General features: G+C 41.9%; 1 protein-coding gene across 2 annotated transcripts in view; it reads left to right on the top strand.

Annotated features, from left to right (window-relative positions):
- The window catches only part of alpl (alkaline phosphatase, biomineralization associated), an 86905-nt gene extending 72207 nt beyond the window's left edge, over window positions 1-14698 (top strand). For both annotated transcript variants that reach the window (XM_061886352.1, XM_061886361.1), the window contains 5 exons: window positions 564-633; window positions 704-838; window positions 897-1088; window positions 6067-6186; window positions 11565-14698. In XM_061886352.1, the coding sequence (XP_061742336.1) occupies window positions 564-633; window positions 704-838; window positions 897-1088; window positions 6067-6186; window positions 11565-11830 (783 nt within the window). In that variant the 3' untranslated portion in view covers window positions 11831-14698. The remainder of the gene's footprint in view (window positions 1-563; window positions 634-703; window positions 839-896; window positions 1089-6066; window positions 6187-11564) is intronic.
- Window positions 14699-24647: the final 9949 nt, after the last annotated feature.

Below are 24647 nucleotides of genomic sequence, written 5' to 3' on the forward strand. Positions count from 1 at the left end.
AAAAAACATCCACACACCATAAAAAAAAAAAAATAATACCCATTTAAATGCATTACCAAGCACGATGGGGAAAAATGAAAAGCACTCTCCACACTTAACCATGTTTGGCACATTTTAGCTGCTTGATATTTATGATTATATAACTTTGAGGAGGTCATCAGGGAAGTAAACAAGGTAGGAATAGACCTTTCACACTCTTTCAGGGTCACGGGGGGAACTGGAGCCTATCTGAGCTGCACATGGGTGGGTTACACCCCGGACAATCCAATTATAATTACTAATATGTATTATGTATAGGATATATATGTATGTTTATTACATATATATGTATGTATGTATGTATATATATATATATATATATATATATATATATATATATATATATATATATATATATATATATATATATAAAGTGTTCGTATATATTAACATGTGCAGTCGGCTTTTGGCCCTTGACTAATTGATTTTTAGCCCAATGCGGCCCCCAGGGTTTGGACACTCCTGATCTAAAGCCAAGTTGACCAACACAATTGACTTTGCTGTGATTGTGTCCAAATTTCCAGAAAGGCCATTATGTCTGGAACAAGTCACAGCTCTTATCACTCAACCCCGGCAGCGTCAATTACCTTCTCGGTGAGTTTCTTCTGCCAGAGGCTCGGAGTTGCAGGACATGTGTGCCACAACTTCATGTCTGTTTTTCCAGGTCTATTTGAACCCACCGATCTCATGTACGACTTGGAGAGGAACCAGGACACGGAGCCTTCACTCACAGAGATGGTGGAAATGGCCATTAAGATCCTCAGGAAGAACCCCAATGGATTTTATCTGCTGGTAGAAGGTAGGTTGTACCTTTTTTTGCAAGTCATCTGACCTGGACATAAATGGTTGTCCTTCAGGAGGACGTATCGACCATGCTCACCATGAGGGCAAAGCCAAGTTGTCCCTGTACGATGCTGTGGAAATGGATCGGTCAATTGGTAGAGCAGGTCTCCTGACCAGCGAATTCGATACAATGACCGTCGTCACTGCCGACCATTCCCATGTCTTCAGCTTTGGAGGTTACACACACAGAGGAAACAGCATCTTTGGTAAGTTACCAACTCCTTATTGACAGTTACAATAATGCCACAGTTGGGAAAAGGATTCATATGGCCCCATTCCTGGGTGGATCTTGCGTAAGAGAAAGAGGGGGGGTAATCATTTTGCAATGCGGTCTGCTGAAAATGACGGAAAGTGTCACTCTACGTAGCAACTGACATTGTGGTCAAAATTGGAATTGCCGCGAAAAACATTTTAAGATATTCCAGAGCCGTGTACAGAGCGAGGCGCCATCTTTGCTATCAATAACGTGCAATTGCAGAGAGAGATGTCTATCAATGTTCTCATTCATCAGGTCATTGTCTTCTCAGGGTATTCAATCCATCGCAACAGAACTGTTTGCTTTGTCTTAGAAGACGTTTCGCCTCTCATCCAAGTAGACTTCATCAGTTCATGATCACAGAATGCGATTGGTCACATCTAGTCTTTGACTTAGATTGGTCAGATTCGGTCTAGTGTCTGGTGCCAAAACCCCAAATATTTATACTCCAAAAGCTAGGAGGGTGTTACTGGGCAAGGATGTTTTTGCCCTATCGTAGTGAAAAAAACTATTGTTTTGTTGCAAACAAACAATCCTACTGTCAAAGCCAAAGGCAGTCCTTGAAGTGTCATTTCCTCTCGTTAGCATTGAGGTATTTTGTGGCAGAACCATCGCTGTGGATCGACCCTTACCTGTCCAAAATAGTCAGAATTGGAGAGTGTTTTACTATTTACAACGCACAAAAAAAGGAAAAGACCTACATTCAGTGCAGTTCACCTTTCATACGTCAACAGCAACCTCACAACACCGTTAGCGCCGCAGTGCTAGACTAGTTAGTAGCAACAACAACAACCTAGAAGGCACAAAACATTGATTATTCATACACGTCCTTTAAAACTGACTTTGAAGCAAAATAGGCGTATTTGTAAATTGAGATAATGTTGATGTCTAACGTTGGATCCACGTTGTTTTTTGGGAAATGTCAAATTAATGTCACAACCTGACATTGAATAAACATTGTCAAAAAACATGTTGTTTCAACGTTTTATTTGTGTTATAGAATTTTGGTTGGGAAATGACCAAATTTCAATGTCAAATCAACGTCAGAACCCCGGCATTGAATAAATGTTGTCAAAAAGTATGTTGTTTCAAGGTTTTATTTGTGTAGTAAATTTTTGGTTGGGAAATGACAACAATTCAATGGTCAATCAACGTCAGAACCCAACATTTAATAAACATTGTCAAAAAGCATGTTGTTTCAATGTTAATTTTGAGTTGCTAGGCGTCAGAACCTAAATCAACAAGTTCTCAACGTTGTTTCAATGTCTTGTGCCTGCTGGGACAGCACGTCCACGTGATTCACCAACGACAGTTACGGCGGGCGAGTCTGCTTTCACAAACACAAAGAATTCATTTGTTTTTTGCACGTGCTCTATTGTATTGCTGCAATAATTATGTCCATTTGTTTTCCATTTTATTTCTAATTTTAAATGTATTATTTGCCTTTTTAATGTATATAATTGAATTACTAGTCCAGGGTTTTTGAGGGGCAATAAAAAGCATTAAAAGTCACTAAATGGATTTTGCGAAAATTAAGGCCTTAAGTGGCATTAAAAAGCATAAATGCGATGTCCCGAAGCATTAAAAAATGTAACATAAAGTTAAGACTTGGCCGATAGTCGTCAATACTTCAATCCATCAGAACGATAAATGAAAATGAATTTGAGAACGTTGCAGTCATTGATAAATTGCCACGTCTGTGTGTTTCTTTTGGAAAGCGAGGAAAGCGCTGCCTCCATTGTCGCCGTACGGCAAAATCAAACACTTTGGGGGCCTAAACTTTGCCATTGTTTGGTAACTGTCCTTACCTGTGACACCACGAACTTTGCCATTAATTGGTGACTGTCCTTACCTGTGACGCCACAAACTTTGCCATTGTTTGGTGACTGTCCTTACCTGTGACACCACAAACTTTGCCATTGTTTGGTGACTGTCATTACCTGTGACACCATATCAGGAAACTGAGCCTGTTTCAGTCACCAGTTCAACACCCATGAGCTAACTTGGCTAACACTTTCAAGACACAGCAGCTCACGTGACCTACGGTGGCCTCGGATGGACAAAAAAGACAATTCTCATAACACTTTCCCATTTTCTGACATTCTAACAGTAAATGAATAAAAGTTCCCTCAGCTGCCATGACACTTCATACATAACTTGCTAACCACTGTACCCATTTTCAACAACTGTGAGCAGTAAAATCAAATGTATTCAAGATGTTTAATTGACTCAGTTTATTTTTAATGCATCTAAAGGTCTAATTGGCATTTTCCAAATATCCATCCATCCATCCATCATCTTCCGCTTATCCGAGGTCGGGTCGCGGGGGCAACAGCCTAAGCAGGGAAACCCAGACTTCCCTCTCCCCAGCCACTTCGTCTAGCTCTTCCCGGGGGATCCCGAGGCGTTCCCAGGCCAGCCGGGAGACATAGTCTTCCCAACGTGTCCTGGGTCTTCCCCGTGGCCTCCTACCGGTTGGACGTGCCCTAAACACCTCCCTAGGGAGGCGTTCGGGTGGCATCCTGATCAGATGCCCGAACCACCTCATCTGGCTCCTCTCGATGTGAAGGAGCAGCGGCTTTACTTTGAGTTCCTCCCGGATGGCAGAGCTTCTCACCCTATCTCTAAGGGAGAGCCCCGCCACACGGCGGAGGAAACTCATTTCGGCCGCTTGTACCCGTGATCTTATCCTTTCGGTCATGACCCAAAGCTCATGACCATAGGTGAGGATGGGAACGTAGATCGACCGGTAAATTGAGAGCTTTGCCTTCCGGCTCAGCTCCTTCTTCACCACAACGGACCGGTACAACGTCCGCATTACTGAAGACGCCGCACCGATTCGCCTGTCGATCTCACGATCCACTCTTCCCTCACTCATGAACAAGACTCCTAGGTACTTGAACTCCTCCACTTGGGGCAGGGTCTCCTCCCCAACCCGGAGATGGCACTCCACCCTTTTCCGGGCGAGAACCATGGACTCGGACTTGGAGGTGCTGATTCTCATTCCGGTCGCTTCACACTCGGCTGCGAACCGATCCAGCGAGAGCTGAAGATCCCGGTCAGATGAAGCCATCAGGACCACATCATCTGCAAAAAGCAGAGACCTAATCCTGCGGTTACCAAACCGGAACCCCTCAACGCCTTGACTGCGCCTAGAAATTCTGTCCATAAAAGTTATGAACAGAATGGGTGACAAAGGACAGCCTTGGCGGAGTCCAACCCTCACTGGAAATGTGTTCGACTTACTGCCGGCAATGCGGACCAAGCTCTGGCACTGATCGTACAGGGAACGGACCGCCACAATAAGACAGTCCGATACCCCATACTCTCTGAGCACTCCCCACAGGACTTCCCGAGGGACACGGTCGAATGCCTTCTCCAAGTCCACAAGGCACATGTAGACTGGTTGGTCAAATTCCCATGCACCCTCAAGAACCCTGCCGAGAGTATAGAGCTGGTCCACAGTTCCACGACCAGGACGAAAACCACACTGTTCCTCCTGAATCCGAGGTTCGACTATCCGACGTAGCCTCCTCTCCAGTACACCTGAATAAACCTTACCGGGAAGGCTGAGGAGTGTGATCCCACGATAGTTGGAACACACCCTCCGGTCCCCCTTCTTAAAGAGAGGAACCACCACCCCGGTCTGCCAATCCAGAGGTACCGCCCCCGATGTCCACGCGATGCTGCAAAGCCTTGTCAACCAAGACAGCCCCACAGCATCCAGAGCCTTAAGGAACTCCGGGCGGATCTCGTCCACCCCTGGGGCCTTGCCACCGAGGAGCTTTTTAACTACCTCAGCGACCTCAGCCCCAGAAATAGGAGAGTCCACCACAGATTCCCCAGGCACTGCTTCCTCATAGGAAGACGTGTTGGTGGGATTGAGGAGGTCTTCGAAGTATTCCTTCCACCTATCCACAACATCCGCAGTCGAGGTCAGCAGAACACCATCCGCACTAGTGCACTGCTTCCCCTTCCTGAGGCGGCGGACGGTGGTCCAGAATCGCTTCGAAGCCGTCCGGAAGTCGTTTTCCATGGCTTCCCCGAACTCTTCCCATGTCCGAGTTTTTGCCTCCGCGACCGCTGAAGCTGCACACCGCTTGGCCTGTCGGTACCTGTCCACTGCCTCCGGAGTCCTATGAGCCAAAAGGACCCGATAGGACTCCTTCTTCAGCTTGACGGCATCCCTCACCGCTGGTGTCCACCAAGGGGTTTTAGGATTGCCGCCCCGACAGGCACCAACTACCTTGCGGCCACAGCTCCGATCTGCCGCCTCGACAATAGAGGTGCGGAACATGGTCCACTCGGACTCAATGTCCAGCACCTCCCTCGTGACATGTTCAAAGTTCTTCCGGAGGTGGGAATTGAAACTTTGTCTGACAGGAGACTCTGCCAGACGTTCCCAGCAGACCCTCACAATGCGTTTGGGCCTCCCAGGTCTGTCCGGCATCCTCCCCCACCATCGCAGCCAACTCACCACCAGGTGGTGATCGGTGGAAAGCTCCGCCCCTCTCTTTTACAAATAACATTCCATGAAATGTATTTGTTTAAATCAATCACCTATTTCCGAACACATGCATCGTCTGCATTCCTAGTACGATGTTCATACTATTTAAAAAAAAAAAATGGTATCCTGATTAAAATGCATTAAATTGCTGTTGTTTTTGGAACGTATACTATCACTTGGCAGCTGTTGCCAAAATATACAATTTGTGCAAAAAGATGTTGAAGCACACTGGTCAGTTTTCAATAAAGGGAATTTAAAATTACTTTAGCTTGTTTTTTTTTTTTTATCGTGGTATTGATTTAAGTTTCCAGAATCATGGCCAATCACTGCTGTCGTACTGAGATTCTGATGTCATAAAAACCCTCGTTGACAGTGTTCTGGTACTCTTTGGGACATTACAGCGGTCTGTGTATTTCCGTAGGCCTGGCCCCCATGGTAAGTGATGTTGACCAGAAGCCCTACACCGCCATCACATATGGGAATGGACCAGGTTACAAGGTGGTCAACGGTGCAAGAGAGAACGTCTCCACCATTAATTATGGTAGGTACTTCTCCATGAACTTACCATAATCACCCTGTGAGTAGCAGTAATAATATGCCCATCCCATCCATTTTCTACCGCTTATTCCCTTTTGGGGTCGCGGGGGGCGCTGGCGCCTATCTCAGCTACAATCGGGCGGAAGGCGGGGTACACACTGGACAAGTCGCCACCTAATTGCAGGGCCAGCACAGATAAACAACATTCACACTCACATTCACACACTAGGGCCACATCATTTCAATTTGATACATTTAAAGAATTTGAATTGGCTGCATTTCAGAAAAAAAATCCCTTATAGCCAAGAAACAGGAAGAGTTTGGCATTTTAACAAAAGTTTGGGCTTAAACACTAAAACAAACAGAAATCCTCAACACCTGGGGTGTCAAACGCACAGCTTAATTGTGTCCACTGTATGTGGTAATAGCAATTCAAGTGCAACCCACGCAACACTTGACACTGTTCAAAGATGTCATGTCAGCTGACTTTAAGCACCTGGATTGGTTTCCGCTACTCCAACCAGCACAGGTTCAAACAATCAGCTGCTCCTGTTGTGGCTGGCAGCAGATGACCGCAGACTGATGCTGTAGTGACACTCAGTGTAAATTGTCAACTCAACGGGTAAAATAAGGAAACAGTAAGATTCAAAGACTTAAGTCAACACGACCGTCATCTTCGTAAATGCGCACCCCGAACTCCATTGTAAAAATGTGTGTTTCACTTTTTTTTCTTCTGTTTTGCTTTATGCTTGAATCTAGCATGATCACACTGGTTAAGTTTGTAGTTACGTTACTTTGATATGGCTACGGTGTCATTTTGTTTTTATTATAATTGTAATATTTAAGTGATGACAAATGAATGTGTTGTGTCAGTTGCGGATGTCACCACTACGGCGATTTGAGGAAACACTTGGTGGTTTTTCGAAAAACGTTTTAATGAACTGCAAACATGGGAACGCTGTACAGCAAGTGCTTAAAGTTGAATGGCTTTGTAAAAACACTTAGACAAAGTCTAAGTTAATTGAGTTCTTCATGGTGGTTTTAAAACTGCAGACAATTTTTCCTCAATTAATCTGGAGTGTTTTGCCAAGAGGATTATTTTTAACAATTATATGTTCAGAATGTGCTTGTTCCATTGTTGGCGAAAGTAAGACAAAGAAAACAATCTGAAGTTATTTTTAAGTTATTATGTCATTATTTTACCAGTGCGGCCCGCACGGGAATAGATTTGTGACCCCTGATCTGACTTTGACACCCCTGCCCTACACTTTAGATAATTGGTTAAAGCAAAGTATTGTGGTATTTTTTTAAAATTTGAAAGTCATAATACATACAATTATATGATCTGTTTAAGATGTTTTTTGTCTTAATTGTCAAAAAAAAACATGTTTTAATTTAAATGCTAGTTAAGGACCGGGGGAGTCGACTATTCTTTAAACCAACGTCCTCTATAGTAGACATTAATTGATTTTGGTCTATTTATTTCGTCATAGTTAGGAGAGCTCTGTTGTTTTTACGGACTTTTACATTAAAAAAAAAATCAAGTCCAGATCTTTTCTAATACAGCACTGTATTTTACAATCTGCGGCAAAAATGTGAGTCCCTCACAATTTTTTGGAACTGAACTCTTGAGCCACCAGTTAAGTAGCCCAAATGATGAAAAAGAATGTACCTAAGATGGAACATTGAGGAACACCACTAGTATAAGTAAATAGGTTGAACAAATTACTCCTGACTGCATCTGAAGTAAACAAGCTACAGCAACTTCATTATATGTATCATATTACCAAAAATAACTGCCAAACAGTAGAGGACCTAAAAAAGGAACTGCTTTTTTCTGTCATTTTGCCTATCGTTCACAACCTTTATGAAAGACATGACGACGGATATAATTTTTTTAATGAATTCGTAAAACAAACGTAAATAAAAGTCTGCTATTCCGCCCATAAATCCTAATAAAAACACATCCAAAAAGTGGCAACAATAGAAGGATGAGGATGTATTCCAACTAGTACACTTTGACAGCCCATTTAGACCTAGCAATGTCAAGAACGAGGCAAGAAGGTGCTTAGTTCCATCCCCTTTTTCTCTGCGAGGACTGTGAGTCATTTTTTATCTTTAAATGGGAGTATATAAAACATCCTAGCAGTCGGCATCCAAATGACAGCAGATCCTGTACAGTAAATGATGTTTTATTATGTTTGTTAGCTGTCATGAAGTTAGTAATTATGAGTGATGTTGTTGGGGAAAAAAAGTGAACATTGTGATGCGTTTTTGAAACTAATCAAATCAAAACTTTATTTATGTAGCACTTTTCATAGACAGGCAGTGGCAAACACAAAGTGCTGGGCAAAAATCTAAAATTGAACGAAAGAAAACACGCACACACTACTACGAATACCGTATTTCCTTGAATTGCAGTAGGGCATATAGTATGCGCCTGCCTTGAATTACTGCCGGGTCAAACTCGCTTCCCAAAATAATTAGCGCATGCTTAGTATTACCGCCTGGTCAAACTCGTGACGTCACGAGTGACACTTCCTCTGTTATCATTGTCAAAACGGAGGAGTCTGATTTCAATACTGTTAATTTGAAATCGCATAAAGGAAAGAAGATTAAGAGCTATTCAGTAGGATTTAAGGTCCAAGCTTACATCACACTCAAATTTTTACTGCATACCTTTGGTAAGTGCCGGATTGAGAAGAGGTTTTAAAATAAATAGCGCATGCTTACTTTTACCGCATGCCTTTGGTAAGCGCAGGAGTGAGAAGAGGTTTTAAATTAATTAGCACCCCGGCGGCAATTCAAGGAAATACGGTAATACAACTTTAAAACTGACCCTGAAGGGAACGGGGAGCCAATGCATTGACTTTAAAACTGGTGTACTGCTTAAAATTAGCAAAATACGCAAATAATAAATGTTATTATGAATGTAACCACATGACATATATACTTACATCATGTATATATTACATGTTATTATGAATGTTACGACATGACATATATACTTACACCATGTATATATTACATGTTATTATGAATGTTTCGACATGACATATATACTTACATCATGTATATATTACATGTTGTGAATGATATTTTATATAGGGCTTTTTCTCTTGTGACTCAAAGCGCTTTACAGAGTGAAACCCAATATCTAAGTTACATTTAAACCAGTGTGGGTGGCACTGGGAGCAGGTGGGTAAAGTGTCTTGCCCAAGGACACAACGGCAGTAACTAGGGTGCCAGAAGCGGGGATCGAACCTGCAACCCTCAAGTTGCTGGCACGGCCACTCTACCAACCGAGCTATACTGTATATATGTCATGTTACCACATGACATATATACTTACACCATGTATATATTATATGTTATTATGAATGTTACTACATGACATATATACTTACATCGTGTATATATTACATGTTATTATGAATGTTACTACATGACATATATACTTACATCATGTATATAATTCATGTTATTATGAATGTTACTAGATACTACATATATACTTACATCATGTATATCCATCCATCCATTTTCTGCCGCTTATTCCCTTTTGGGGTCGCGAGGGGCGCTGAAGCCTATCTCAGCTACAATCGGGCGGAAGGCGGTGTACACCCTGGACAAGTCGCCACCTCATCGCAGGGCCAACACAGATAGACAGACAACATTCACACTCACATTCACACTCTAGGGCCAACTTATTGTTGCCAATCAACCTATCCCCAGGTGCATGTCTTTGGAGGTGGGAGGAAGCCGGAGTACCCGGAGGGAACCTACGCATTCACGGGGAGAACATGCAAACTCCACACAGAAAGATCCCGAGCCTGGGATTGAACCCAAGACTGCAGGACCTTCGTATTGTGAGGCAGACGCACTAACCCCTCTTCCACCGTGAAGTCCCATCATGTACATATTACATGTTATTATGAATGTTACTACATTACATATATACTTACAGGTCCTGAAGTCAGGGTTCAATCCCGGGTTCGGGATCTTTCTGTGTGGAGTTTGCATGTCCTCCCCGTAAATGCCTGGGTTCCCTCCGGGTACTGCGGCTTCCTCCCACCTCCAAAGACATGCACCTGGGGATAGGTTGATTGGCAACACTAAATTGGCCCTAGTGTGTAAATGTGAGTGTGAATGTTGTCTGTCTATCTGTGTTGGCCCTGTGATGAGGTGGCGACTTGTCCAGAGTGTACTCCGCCTTCTGCCTGATTGTAGCTGAGATAGGCACCAGCGACCCCTGAGAGCCCAAAGGGAATAAGCGGTAGAAATGGATGGATGGGTATATATTACATGTTATTATGAATGTTACGACATTACATACTGTATATACTTGCATCATGTATACTGTATATTACATGTTATTATGAATGTTACTAGATTTACATATATACTTACATCATGTATATATTACATGTTATTATGAATGTTACTAGATACTACATATATACTTACATCATGTATATATTACATGTTATTATGAATGTTACTACATGACATATATACTTACATCATGTATATATTACATGTTATTATGAATATTACTAGATACTACATATATACTTACATCATGTATATATTACATGTTATTATGAATGTTACGACATGACATATATACTTACACCATGTATATATCACATGTTATTAGGAAGGTTACTACATGACATATATCCTTTCATCATGTATATATTACATGTTATTATGAATGTTACTACATGACATACTGTATATACTTACATCTTGTATGTAAAACCTTAATGGAGGTGTTGTGATGTTTTTAATGACTTTGTAGGCAGAATAGTGTCCCATAGGCTCCATTGTAAACTGACTTTTAAAAATGTATTTACTATTTAAAATGCATTTAAAAAATCCATGCGTCGTTATGTTTTTCATAAAGACTGTGAACGATACACAACATTCCAAAACAAGTGCAGTTCTCCTTAAAAGGGTGCCACAAGGATCGCCTCAGTTATGTAAATCCTAAGTTTGGAGCCAAGTGTTGTGTGTGCTAGCAAGGTTCACAAAGATCTGCCATTTTGATCGCAGTGGTCCAAGTTCCTCTGGCATAAGAACACTTCAGTGTGTTTAGGAATATGCTGCAAAAATATTTCGTCTCGCGAGTTTTAAAGTGAACGCGGGGCGTGAAACGGTATTCTAAAATACACCAAATTGCAATTGTACTTCCTGTTTGCAAGCTCAATTGAAATGGACTTAAACTGATTGTAAAAAGAAGCGTGACGGAGTGCTGTCAGTCTAACCCTAACATGAGTGCTGCAGTGACCCACCTGATCCACCCGGTGGCGCCGCGTAAAACCACAAGGACCCAATTCCAATAAGTAAATGACGGCATGACAATGTTTTTCCTTGCAGAGGAAGCCCACTACAAGGCCCAGTCGGCCGTCCCTCTGAGCTCCGAGACGCACGGCGGCGAGGACGTGGCCGTGTTCGCCCGAGGTCCCATGGCCCACCTGCTGCATGGCGTCCACGAACAGAACTACATCCCGCACGTCATGGCGTACGCCGCCTGCATCGGCAGCAACACGGCGCACTGCTCAGGCCAGAGCGGGACCGCCGCCGTGCGCCCCGTTCTCTCGGGCGTTGTCGCCGTGCTCGCAGTGACACAACTTCTGTGCTGACAATAAGCCATGCCATGTGGGCTTTTACTTTGAAATTCCTCTTGTTTTGAGCACTATGTTTGAACAAAGCACATTTAGATTGGTCAGTCTGTATAATAACCCCAGATGCACTGATGTTGCCGCATGATCAGAGTCTCTGCATGTTTTGTCTATCTTGCTAACCTTTAGTGGGACAATACGTTGTTGTGTTGACATCTACCTCACTGGTGCAGCCATGACAGGACGTGTCGTCGTACTGTGCAAAAGTCTCAACATAATGAGTTGACCCGAGTGAAAGAGTAAACAGTCGAGCAGCACACAGTTAGCAGGATTACACACTCGAGTATGTAACAAGGACAAGTGTCAAGCGAAAGATGCAGATTTGTAATCATTTCAGTCACTAGAGCGGAGGTGTCGAAAGACCGACTTTTGTAAAGAAAACGTTGGAAAAATAGCAAAAAAAAAAAATGTAAGTGTAATCAGAAAAAGCTGAATTGTTCAAACTAATAATAATAATCAATAATACACTTAGTCAGCTATATCACACAAGTTTGTCTTTAAATATACAATAGCCAAAAGCAGTGAAGTTGTCATGTTGCGTAAATGGTAAATAAAAAGAGAATACAATGATTTGTAAACCCTTTTCATCTTGTATTCAATTGAATAGACTGCAAAGACACGATATTTAATTTTCACACTGAGAAACTTCTTTTTTTGTTTGCAAATAATCATGAACTTAGAGTTTAATGGCCGCAACACATTGCAAAAAAGGCATTTTTACCAGTGTGTTATATGGCCTTTCCTTTTAACCACACTCAGTAAATGTTTGGAAACTTAGGAGACACATTTTTAAAGTGGAATTCTTTCCAAATCTTGCTTGTTGCACAGTTTAAGTTGTTCAACAGTCTCCCATATGATATTTTAGCCTACATATTTTCAATGGGAGACAGGTCTGGACTACAGGCAAGCCAGTCTAGTACCTGCACTCTTTTACTATGAAGCCACGCTGTTGAACACGCTCAGAATGTGGCTTGGCATTGTCTTGCTGATATACGCAGGGGCGTCCATAAGAACATTGCTTGGATGCCAACATATGTTGCTCCAAAAGCGGTATGTACCTTTCAGCATTAATGGTGCTTTCACAGATGTGTAAGTTACCCATGTCTTGGCCACTAACACACCCCCATACCATCACACATGCTGCCTTTTACACTTTTACCCTGTTGCACATGTTGCAGGCATCAAATCCCAAATGAGCTAATATTTGCAAAAAATTACAAAGTTTTCCAGGTCGAACGTTAAGTATCTTTTCTTTGCAGTCTATTCAATTGAATATAAATTGAAAAGGATTTGTTGTATTCTCTTTTTATGGAACTTTTACACAATGTGACAACTTCACTGCTTTTGGGGTTTGTAATAATGATCAAAAATACACTTAGTCAGCTATAACAAAAAGTTTGTCTATAAATAAAAATAATATAGCTTTTTTTTTTTTTTTTAATAAAAAAATATCAAAATGGCCCCTGCCGGCCTGAATTTTCAGTATGCAGCCCTTGGTGGAAAAGACACGCCTGATCTAAAATATTAGAAACTCTCAAAATAGAAATATAAACAAAGTTTAGTTACTTAATTAAAATAGAAAAGTAATACTAATGAATGAATCTTAAAAATGACAACAACAATAATAAACTATGTTTAATGGGGAATTTAACATTAATATTTTATTTTCCTATTCTTACAGCGGAATAATATGAAAAAGAATGTAATGAGAAAAAGCTGAAATGTCTTAACAAATAACAAAATACTTGGTCACCTAAAACACAAATTTGACACAAAGTTGTGTGTTTGAACATTCAATATGTAATCAATCAATCAAAATATATTTATATGGTCCCAATCACATGTGTCTCAAAGGGTTGCACAAGGCACAATGACATATATGAATATAATATCAAAATGGCCCCTGCATACTTGGATTTTCAGTGGAAAAAGACACCCCTGATTTAAAATATTAGACGCTCTCGGAATAAATATAAAACTATAAACAAAGTTGTAAATATTATTTACGAACTTGTGAAAAATGACAACAATAATTTCTTCCAAGAGGAGAAAAAGTGTAAAAATGTAAGGAAAAAAGCTAAATTGTTGTAACTAACGATAATATACCTAGTCACCTAACTCACCAAGTTGACACAAAGTTGTGTCTTTAAAAATGTCTATTTAGCATTTTTTTTAAGACAAAAAAATATCAAAATGGCCCCGTATACTGTGACTTTTCAGTATGTGGCCCTTGGTGGAAAAAGGTTTAGCCTCCCCTGCACTAGAACATCATCTTCCCTTGGGGAGTCTGTGACATGCTCCTAGTGTAAAACAACACATCCCTCTAAGATTTTGCACGGTATGGCGTGAATAAATGGACAGCAACTTGTGTAGTGTTAACTATTTTTAAAACAACATTTCTCATTTCTTGTACTTTTGTGTTTGTAGTGAGCCATGTCCTGCAAGTGTGCGTCTGCTGTCACAATGGTGGGCTCCTCACGCTGAACGTAGCAGAAAAAGGGTCTCTTCCATACTGTGTTTTTGTTTTTTTTCCATTTTATTAAACAATCAACATGAAAGTTCCAACCTCTTCCCTTCGTCACACAACTACAGATAGATAGATAGATAGTACTTTATTGATTCCTTCAGGAGAGTTCCTTCAGGAAAATTGAAATTCCAGCAGCACTGTACAGAGTTGAGATCAATTTAAAGAAAAAAGTAAAAAGTAAATAATGGGGTTTTAAAAGGAAACAAAATAGAGAAATATTACACAGCATATGTGAAGACTACAAGGTCATATTTCCACTTTAAAACTTACAATAAAATACAACAATTTTTTCAAAACCCTCATTTTTCATCATTTCCTTTTTAAGACAGAAAACTTTCACATGGTTTTGTTCCATAAACTAACACCTTTAAATCTTTTCATTGTTCTATAGCTACATTTTTAAAAAAGATTATTTTACTGTGAAATTACTTTCTCTATTTACGAATGTATTTTCAATCCTGTTTGGTTAATAAATAATTGTAATACATAGAGAATATATATATATTTATATATATATATATATATACATATATACACACACACACACACACACACAAACAATATATATAGATTAACTAAGTAAAAATGTATAAATAGTTGATTTCTAATTGAATTGTAGCCCCTAAATTGTAATCATAATCTAATAATGCCCAAAGATTACAACCTCTATGCCGTGGAAAACTTTTTTCAAACCAAGTACCATCTCTGAAGAAAGTAGACCTAAGTATTAATTAAGTACCAGCATAATGACAACATTCAATACAGGAGTGTACAAGACCTAAGTATTCAATAAGTACGCCATAATGACAACATTAAATACAGTAGTGTAGTAGACTTAAGTATTTATTAAGTACCACCATAATGACAACATTCAATACAGTAGTGTAGTAGACCTAAGTATTCATTAAGTACCACCATAATGACAACATTAAAATACAAAAGTGTAGTACAGTGGTTCTCAACCTTTTTTCTGTGATGTACCCCCTGTGAACATTTTTTTAATTCAAGTACCCCCTAATCAGAGCAAAGCATTTTTGGTTGAAAAACTGAGATAAAGAAGTAAAATATAGCACTATGTAATCAGTTTCTGATTTATTAAATTGAATAACAGTGCAAAATATTGCTCATTTGTAGTGGTCTTTCTCGAACTATTTGGAAAAAAAGATATAAAAATAACTAAAACCTTATTGAAAAAAAAACAAGTGATTCAATTATAAATAAAGATTTCTACACATAGAAGTAATTATCAAAATAAAGTGCCCTCTTTGGGGATTGCAATAGAGATCCATGTGGATTCATGAACTTAATTCTAAACATTTCTTCACAAAAAAAAGAGATCTTTAACATCAATATTTATGGAACATGTCCACAAAAAATCTAGTTGTCAGCACTGAATATTGCATTGTTGTGTTTTTTTTCCCACAGTTTATGAACTTACATTTATATTTTGTTGAAGTATTATTCAGAAAATATATTTATCAGGGATTTTTGAATTGTTGCTAATTTTAGAATATTTAAAGAAAATCTCACGTACCCCTTGGCATACCTTCAAGTACGCCCAGGGGTATGCGTACCCCCATTTGAGAACCACTGGTGTAGTAGACCTAAGTATTCATTAAGTACCACCATAATTAAACATTAAAATACAGTAGTGTAGTACACCTAAGTATTCATTAAGTACCACCAGAATGACAACATTAAATACAGTAGTGTAGTAGACCTAAATATTCATTAAGTACCACCAGAATGACAACATTAAATGACAGTAGTGTAGTAGACCTAAGTATTCATTAAGTACCACTATAATGACAACTTTAAATACAGTAATGTAGTAGACCCAAGTATTAATTAAGTACCACCATAATGCCAAAATTAAATACAGCAGTGTAGTAGAGCTAAGTATTCTTTAAGTACCACCATAATGACAACATTAAATACAGTAGTGTAGTAGACCTAAATATTCATTAAGTACCACCAGAATGACAACTTTAAATACAGTAGTGTAGTAGACCTAAGTATTCATTAAGTACCACTATAATGACAACTTTAAATACAGTAATGTAGTAGACCTAAGTATTAATTAAGTACCACTATAATGTCAACATTAAATACAGTAGTGTAGTAGAGCTAAGTTTTCATTAAGTACCACCATAATGACAACATTAAATACAGTAGTGTAGTAGACCTAAGTATTCATTAAGTACCATCATAATGACAACATTAAATACAGTAATGTAGTAGACCTAAGTTTTCAATAAGTACCACCATAATTACAACATTAAATACAGTAGTGTGGTAGACCTAAGTATTCTTTAAGTACCACCATAATGACAACATTAAATACAGTAGTGTAGTAGACCTAAATATTCATTAAGTACCACTATAATGACAACATTAAAATACAGTAGTGTAGCACCCCTAAGTATTCATTAAGTACCACCATAATGACAACATTAAATACAGTAGCATAGAAGATCTAAGTATTCATTAAGAACCACCAGAATGACAACATTAAATACAGTAGTATAGTAAACCTAGGTATTCATTAAGTACCACCATAATGACAACACTAAAATACAGTAGTGTAGTATATCTAAGTATTCATTAAGTACCACCATAATGACAACATTAAATACAGTAGTGTAGTATACCTAAGTATTCATTAAGTACCACCATAATGACAACATCAAATACAGTAGTGTAGTAGATCTAAGTATTCATTAAGTACCACCATAATGACAACATTAAATACAATAGTGTAGAAGATCTAAGTGTTCATTAAGTACCACCAGAATGACAACATTAAATACAGTAGTATAGTAGACCTAAGTATTCATTCTGTACCACCATAATGACAACTTTAAATACAGTAATGTAGTAGACCTAAGTATTCATTAAGTACCACCATAATGACAGCATTAAATACAGTAGTGTGGTAGGCCTAAGTATGTCACCACCTGCTGCCATCTTGTGGTTAGTATACTCAGTTTCCCTTGTTGGTGCAGCAAACCTGTCTCTTACGTTTGGTCTTCCTTAGAGTTCCTGTGTTTTCCTGTGGGCGGAGCTGCAAGACGTGCACAGCTGTATCTCATTTCACCAGCACTTTATTACCAGCACCTGGCCAACTGGGTAATACTTGGCTATTTCACTCCTTGACTGTGATTGATGATTACTCCTAGACTCTTTGTATTTTTGCCTCAGACCTCCTTGACTATTCCCTGTGCCATCCAGTTGGGATGTACCTCGTAGTTTGCACGTCTTGCAACTTTGACCCTAGTTTTAGTTAGTTTTGTAGTTCAGCTTTAGTTCTTTTTATCGCGGTGCTTTTTCGTGTTCCTCTTTTTCGCACCGTCGCCTTTTGTTACATTCTAGTTTTGGAGCATTGTTGTATTTACTTTCTTTATTTGTGAAGTAAAATACAATTTACTCTCAATTCCATCTGCATCCTTGGGTTCCTCTGTTCCACTGCTAAACGAATTGTGATAAAGTATTCATTAAGTACCACCATAATGACAACATTAAATACAGTAGTGTAGTAGACCTAAGTATTCATTAAGTACCACCATAATGACATTAAATACAGTAGTGTAGTATACCTAAATATTCATTAATTACCATCATAATGACAAAACCCAAGAGACAAAACAGGAAATGCTCACAAAAAGGAGAATACACAGGAAAAATAACACACAAAGTCCTATGACACTTTCACTTGAATGCATGTCATTGATTTGCTCAAAATGTGCTAACAGTTTGGCCTAAAGTTCATTCTGGGTGAAGTTCAGAGTGACATTCCCATTGAACGGACCACTGACCGAGTAGCAAACTGTGCCCCCTCTCTTACATATATTCTCCAAATAAATTGTGTGACTATTCTGCATATAAATATATATATATATATATATATATATATATATATATATATATATATATATATATATATATATATATATATATATATATATATATATATATGTGGAGGGAAGTTGTGGTTAGCACACTGCAGGTAGAAAGATCAGCGACCCCGTCTGGGTGGCTGGAGACAGCGCACCCTCAGACAGGGGCGTGGCATGGGCAGGACGGCGAGACGTAGCTGGCAGTTTATTAGATGTCGCAGGTGGTACGCGCTGATCTAATCAACTGTTGTCTTTAACAGTAAATGGCCAGCGGAAGAGGGACCTGCTGCTGTTGGTGTGACTGAAAAGTCGAGCAGAAAAGTGTGATCCTGAGCAAAACTGATTATATTAAAACTACTGTCAAACCCGAACCACTGGCGTCCAGCGTGCATCTGTGGGAACTGTGAGTAAGAAGCTTACAATTGGCACCCAATGAAAACAAAAGCTGCGATGTTGTCACCAAGCCCCATAGAGGCGCTGGGACGGTTGCTGGCAGAAGTGTCTACCGCTAATCACCGGCAGATGGAGGCGATGCAAAGCCAAATTGCACAGCAGAGTCAGATTCTGCAGGCGCTGACGGAGAGGACCGGAGCGGGGACACACACAACAGCGAGGCCGGCTTTGACAGCAGTGGGGATGCACAGAATGGCGGAAACAGAAGATCCACACACAGTTTCCTGGACATGTTCGAGGCCACAGCCAAGTCATGCGGATGGCCGGAAGAAGAGTGGGCGGTGCGGCTGCTGCCATTGCTGGCGGGAGAGGCGCAGTGAGCGGCGCTCAGCCTGCCACCAGCGTCCCGGGTGAGCTACAGGGACATGAGGAGGGCGGTGTTGGACCGGACAGGAGGAACCAAAGAAGACCATAGACCGAAGTTTCGAAGCATGAAACTAGGACAAGATGAGCGGCCTTTCGTCCTGGGGCAACAATTAAGAGATGCGGCAACCAGATGGCTACAACCCGGAAGAACCGAAGAGGTGATCGAACAAATAATATTGGAGCAATTCCTGGAGGCGATCCCGGCGCGGACGTCGGCATGGGTCCGCTACCACCAGCCACAAGAGCTAGCAGCAGTGGTAGCCTTGGTGGAGGACCACCTGGCGGTACAGCGGGAGAAGGTTGCAGGAGGAGCGGAGCGGCCAGTACCGACGCCGCGCAGAATGCGGCCACCACCAGAGGGAGCCCAGCCGTGGCACAGGCCACGAAACATAAATTTGCTTTCTCCTCCACAGGGACAGACCGCTGCAGACACCGCGTCTCCCTCGCAAACAGCGGCTCGAATGCCGGGGCAGGTGTGTTGGAGGTGCGGACGCATCCTCCCCCTGGTCCGGGAGAGACATACTATCTACCGGTAAGGATACAAGGGAGTATACACCGGGCGATGGTGGATTCGGGCTGTGAACAATCCATGATTCACCAAAGCCTGGTTCGACCCGGGGTATTGAGTAAGGTTACACGGGTGCGGGTTAAATGTGTGCATGGGGATATTCACACGTATCCCGTTGTGCCGGTGGACATTTTTTTCAGGGGTGAAAAACATAATGTTAAGGTGGCTGTAAGTTCGCGCCTTGCACACCCCTTAATCTTGGGAACAAATTGGTCGGGATTTAAGGGGTTAATGAAGCATTGTGCAGGGGTGCGTTCACGGACGGTGGGGAAAGGGGATACCAATGCTGTTCTCATCGGCGACGCGAGTTTATCCGACGCTGCCGAGGGGGAGTGGGAAGGGGGGCCGGCGGGGACTTCCCAGGAGGTTTCCCCGGTGCCCCGATGGCGTCCCACGGATGATTTTCCACTCGAGCAGTCTCGAGATGACACTTTGCGCGAGACCTGGGACCAAGTGATTGCAATTGATGGGCAGCGGGTTCGCCCGGGAATAACGCGGGACTTCCCTCATTTTGTATTGATTAGGGACAGACTATACAGAGTGAGCCGTGACACTCAGACAGGGGAGGAAATTACCCAATTGTTGGTACCAAAAAGCCGTCGGGAAATGATTTTCCAGGCGGGTCATTTTAAACCAATGGCCGGACACATGGGCTATGATAAAACACTTAATCGGATAATGGCCCGGTTCTATTGGCCAGGCATTCGGGCAGACGTGCGCCGGTGGTGCGCGGCATGCCTGGAATGTCAACTAGTCAACCCCGCGGCCACCCCTAGAGCACCTTTGAGGCCATTACCACTCATAGAGGTCCCGTTTGAGCGAATTGGCATGGACCTCGTCGGGCCATTTCACCCGAGCACCCAGGGATAGTGCTTTGCACTAGTCCTGGTGGATTATACAACGCGCTATCCCGAAGCAGTGCCACTGCGCTCCATCTCTGCAAAGAGTGTAGCACAGGCACTATTTCAAATTATCTCCCGAGTTGGAATCCCGAAAGAGATTCTAACTGACCAAGGCACATCCTTTATGTCACGCACGTTAAAGGAGCTGTACGGTCTATTGGGGATCAAGTCTATTCGGACTAGCGTTTACCACCCAGAGACAGATGGGTTGGTGGAGCGGATGAATAGAACTTTGAAATCCATGATCCGGAAGTTCGTACACGAGGACAAACCAAATTGGCATAAATGGTTGGATCCCCTGTTATTTGCAGTGCGGGAGGATCCCCAGGCCTCAACAGGATTTTCTTCATTTGAATTATTGTTCGGCAGGAAGCCGAGGGGGGTACTAGACCTGGTTAAAGAAAGCTGGGAGGAAGGTCCAAGCCCCAGTAAAAATTAAATTCAGTATGTCATGGACTTGAGAGCAAAACTCCACACATTAGGGCACTTGTCACGTGAGAATTTGCTCCAAGCTCAAGAACGTCAACACGCCTGTATAACAGGGGAGCGCAAGTTAGACAATTTTCACCGGGAGAGAAAGTACTTGTGTTACTCCCAACATCCAGCTCCAAATTACTCGCCAAGTGGCAAGGACCCTTCGTGGTCACACGACGAGTAGGTGAGGTGGATTATGAGGTCAGGCGGTCTGACCGGGGAGGGGCAACACAAATATACCACCTCAACCTACTAAAAGGTTGGAGGGAAGCGGAGCCCGTCTCCATGGTGACGGCGATAGCGGAGAGCGAGGAGCTGGGGCTGGAGGTTCCCCCCCTCCCCCCGGCCCTCCTCTCTCCGCTGTGATAATCATCTTACGCTGTCCCAGAAAACAGACGTGGCCAAATTGCAGCAACATTTTGCTGACGTTTTCTCTCCCCTGCCAGGCCGCACGACTCTCACCCAGCATCACATAGAGACCAGCCCGGGCGTGACGGTGAGGTCCCGGCCCTATAGGCTGCCCGAACTCAAACGCAAAGTAGTTCGGGAAGAATTAAAAGCCATGTTGGAATTGGGAGTGATAGAAGAGTCCCACAGTGCATGGTGTAGCCCCATAGTTGTGGTAGGGAAGAAAGATGGGTCTGTACGGTTCTGTGTAGACTACCGCAAGGTGAATGATGTGTCACGTTTTGACGCCTATCCAATTCCCCGGGTCGACGAGCTCCTGGACCGGTATGGGCACTGCTCGTTTTTTTACAACACTGGATTTGACTAAGGGCTACTGGCAGATTCCCTTTTCTCCAGAGTCCAAGGAAAAAACGGCATTCTCCACTCCGGAAGGGTTATACCAATTTGTGACTCTTCCGTTCGGCTTGTTCGGTGCGCCCGCCACATTTCAGAGACTGATGGACCGGGCGCTGCGACCGCACGCTGCATATGCTGCCGCCTATCTGGATGATGTCATCATCCAGGGGAACAGCTGGGCGGGGCATATGCAGAGAGTGGGAGCGGTACTCGAGTCCCTGAGGCGGGCGGGGCTCACCGCCAACCCGGCGAAGTGCGCGGTTGGCCGGAGGGAGGTACAGTATCTGGGATACCACTTGGGGGAAGGCCAGGTGCGGCCCCAGGTAGATAAAACCGCAGCAGTTGCGGCCTGCCCGACCCCGAAGACGAAAAAGGAGGTGAGGCAGTCTTTGGGGCTGGTGGGCTACTACCGGAGGTTTGTCCCCCGCTTTGCAGACCTGACCATCCCACTAACTGACCTCACCCGGAAAGGTGCCCCAGATCTGGTCCAGTGGACGGAGCAGTGCCAGCAGGCATTCGAGAAGGTAAGGAAAGCACTTTGCGAGGAGCCGGTATTGTACATGTCGGATTTTTCCATCCCATTTTGTTTGCAGGCAGATGCGTCGGGCAGAGGACTGGGAGCCGTTTTATCCCAGCAGCGGGGGGGCACCGACCATCCGGTTCTGTACATCAGCAGGAAACTTTCGGAAAGGGAAACCAGATACAGCACGGTGGAGAGGGAGTGCCTCGCCATCCGGTGGGCTGTCAGTGCCCTCCGGTACTATCTGCTGGGACGCCCATTCAGCCTCTGCTCGGACCACAAGCCCCTCCAGTGGCTCCACCGCATGAAAGATGCCAACGCGCGGATCACCCGGTGGTATCTCGCTTTACAACCCTACAATTTAAGAGTGGTCCATAGGCCGGGAGCGCAGATGGTCGTGGCGGACTTCCTCTCCCGCGCTCAGGCGGAGGGGGGGGAGTAAGTGCGGCTGGGGCCCGGCCTAAGTCTGGCGGTGGAGGTATGTGGAGGGAAGTTTTGATTAGCACACTGCAGGTAGAAAGATCAGCGACCCCGTCTGGGTGGCTGGAGACAGCGCACCCTCAGACGGGGGCGTGGCATGGGCAGGACGGCGAGACGCAACTGGCAGTTGATTAGATGTCGCAGGTGGTACGCGCTGATCTAATCAACTGTTGTCTTTAACAGTAAACGGCCAGTGGAGGAGGGACCTGCTGCTGTTGGTGAGACTGAGAAGTCGAGCAGAAAAGCGTGATCCTGAGCAAAACTGATTATATTAAAACTACTGTCAAACCCGAACCACTGGCGTCCAGCGTGCATCTGTGGGAACTGTAAGTAATATATATATATATGTATATATATATAATTCATGTGATTAATCACATGTTATTTTTGACAGCCCTACGTTGTACAGATGCACATTATTTATGTTATTTTGCTTTGCAAACATGTTTTTCTTTCTCGCCCTCTAATGTAAAAGTTGCAGCTTGAGAGTCAAACTGTTTGTTTGCTACTACTTGATGTTTAACCCCTGTTGAACGTGCATTCATGCGAATTGTCTCTCGTCGCACTTTGAGTGCTTGTTTCCAGAAAATGACGCAATGGGAGCCAAAGTCCCGTATGAAGCTGAGGTCACTGGAGGTAACACTCTGAAAAATAGACGGGCGAGACAAGAACATTTCTGTGGCTCTTTGTGTATGTAATAAAAATAAAACCAAGTTTCCTCAGAAGTCCAAAATTGGTCTTTTAAGAGGCCAAATATTTACATTCATATGACCAAAAGACAGTACAACTATGTACCTGCAGCAGTAAAAAAAATGGGTAACAAGGTAATAAGGCCATGCAGAATAAGGCATTAATAAGTACTTAATAATGAGTAATTAAGAGACAATATGTTACTAATTTGCATGTTAATAAGCAACTAATTATGTGTTACTATATATATACTATATATATATATATATATACATATATATATATATATATATATATATATATATATATATATATATATATGTACACAGTGGGGCAAACAAGTATGTAGTCAGCCCCCGATTGTGCAAGTTCTCCCACCTAAAATGATGACAGAGGTCTTAATTTTCATCATAGGTACACTTCAACTGTGAGAGACAGAATGTGAAAAAAAAATCCAGGAATTCACATAATAGGAATTTTAAAGAATTTAATTGTAAATTATGATGGAAAATAAGTATTTGGTCAACCATTTAAAGCTCTCACTGATGGAAGGAAGTTTTGGCTCAAAATCTCACGATACATGGCCCCATTCGTTCTTTCCTTAACACGGATCAATCGTCCTGTCTCCTTAGCAGAAAAAAAGCCCCAAAGCATGATGTTTCCACCCCCATGCTTCACAGTAGTTATGGTGTTCTTGGGATGCAACTCAGTATTCTTCTTCCTCCAAACACGACAAGTTGAGTTTATACCAAAAAGTTCTATTTTGGTTTCATCTGACCACATGACATTCTCCCAATCATCTACTGTATCATCCATGTATCCATTTTGGTATAAACTCAACTCGTCGTGTTTGGAGGAAGAAGAATACTGAGTTGCATCCCTATATGTATATATGTATAAATATATATATATATATATATATGTATATATATATATATATACATATATATATATATATATATATATATATATATATATATATATATATATATGTGTATATATATATGTATATATATATATATATATGCACATATATGTACATATATATATATATATATATATATATATATATATATATATATATATATATATATATAT

The sequence above is a fragment of the Nerophis ophidion genome, linkage group LG02 (genome assembly GCF_033978795.1).
Source record: "Nerophis ophidion isolate RoL-2023_Sa linkage group LG02, RoL_Noph_v1.0, whole genome shotgun sequence".
NCBI classification, from domain to species: domain Eukaryota; kingdom Metazoa; phylum Chordata; class Actinopteri; order Syngnathiformes; family Syngnathidae; genus Nerophis; species Nerophis ophidion.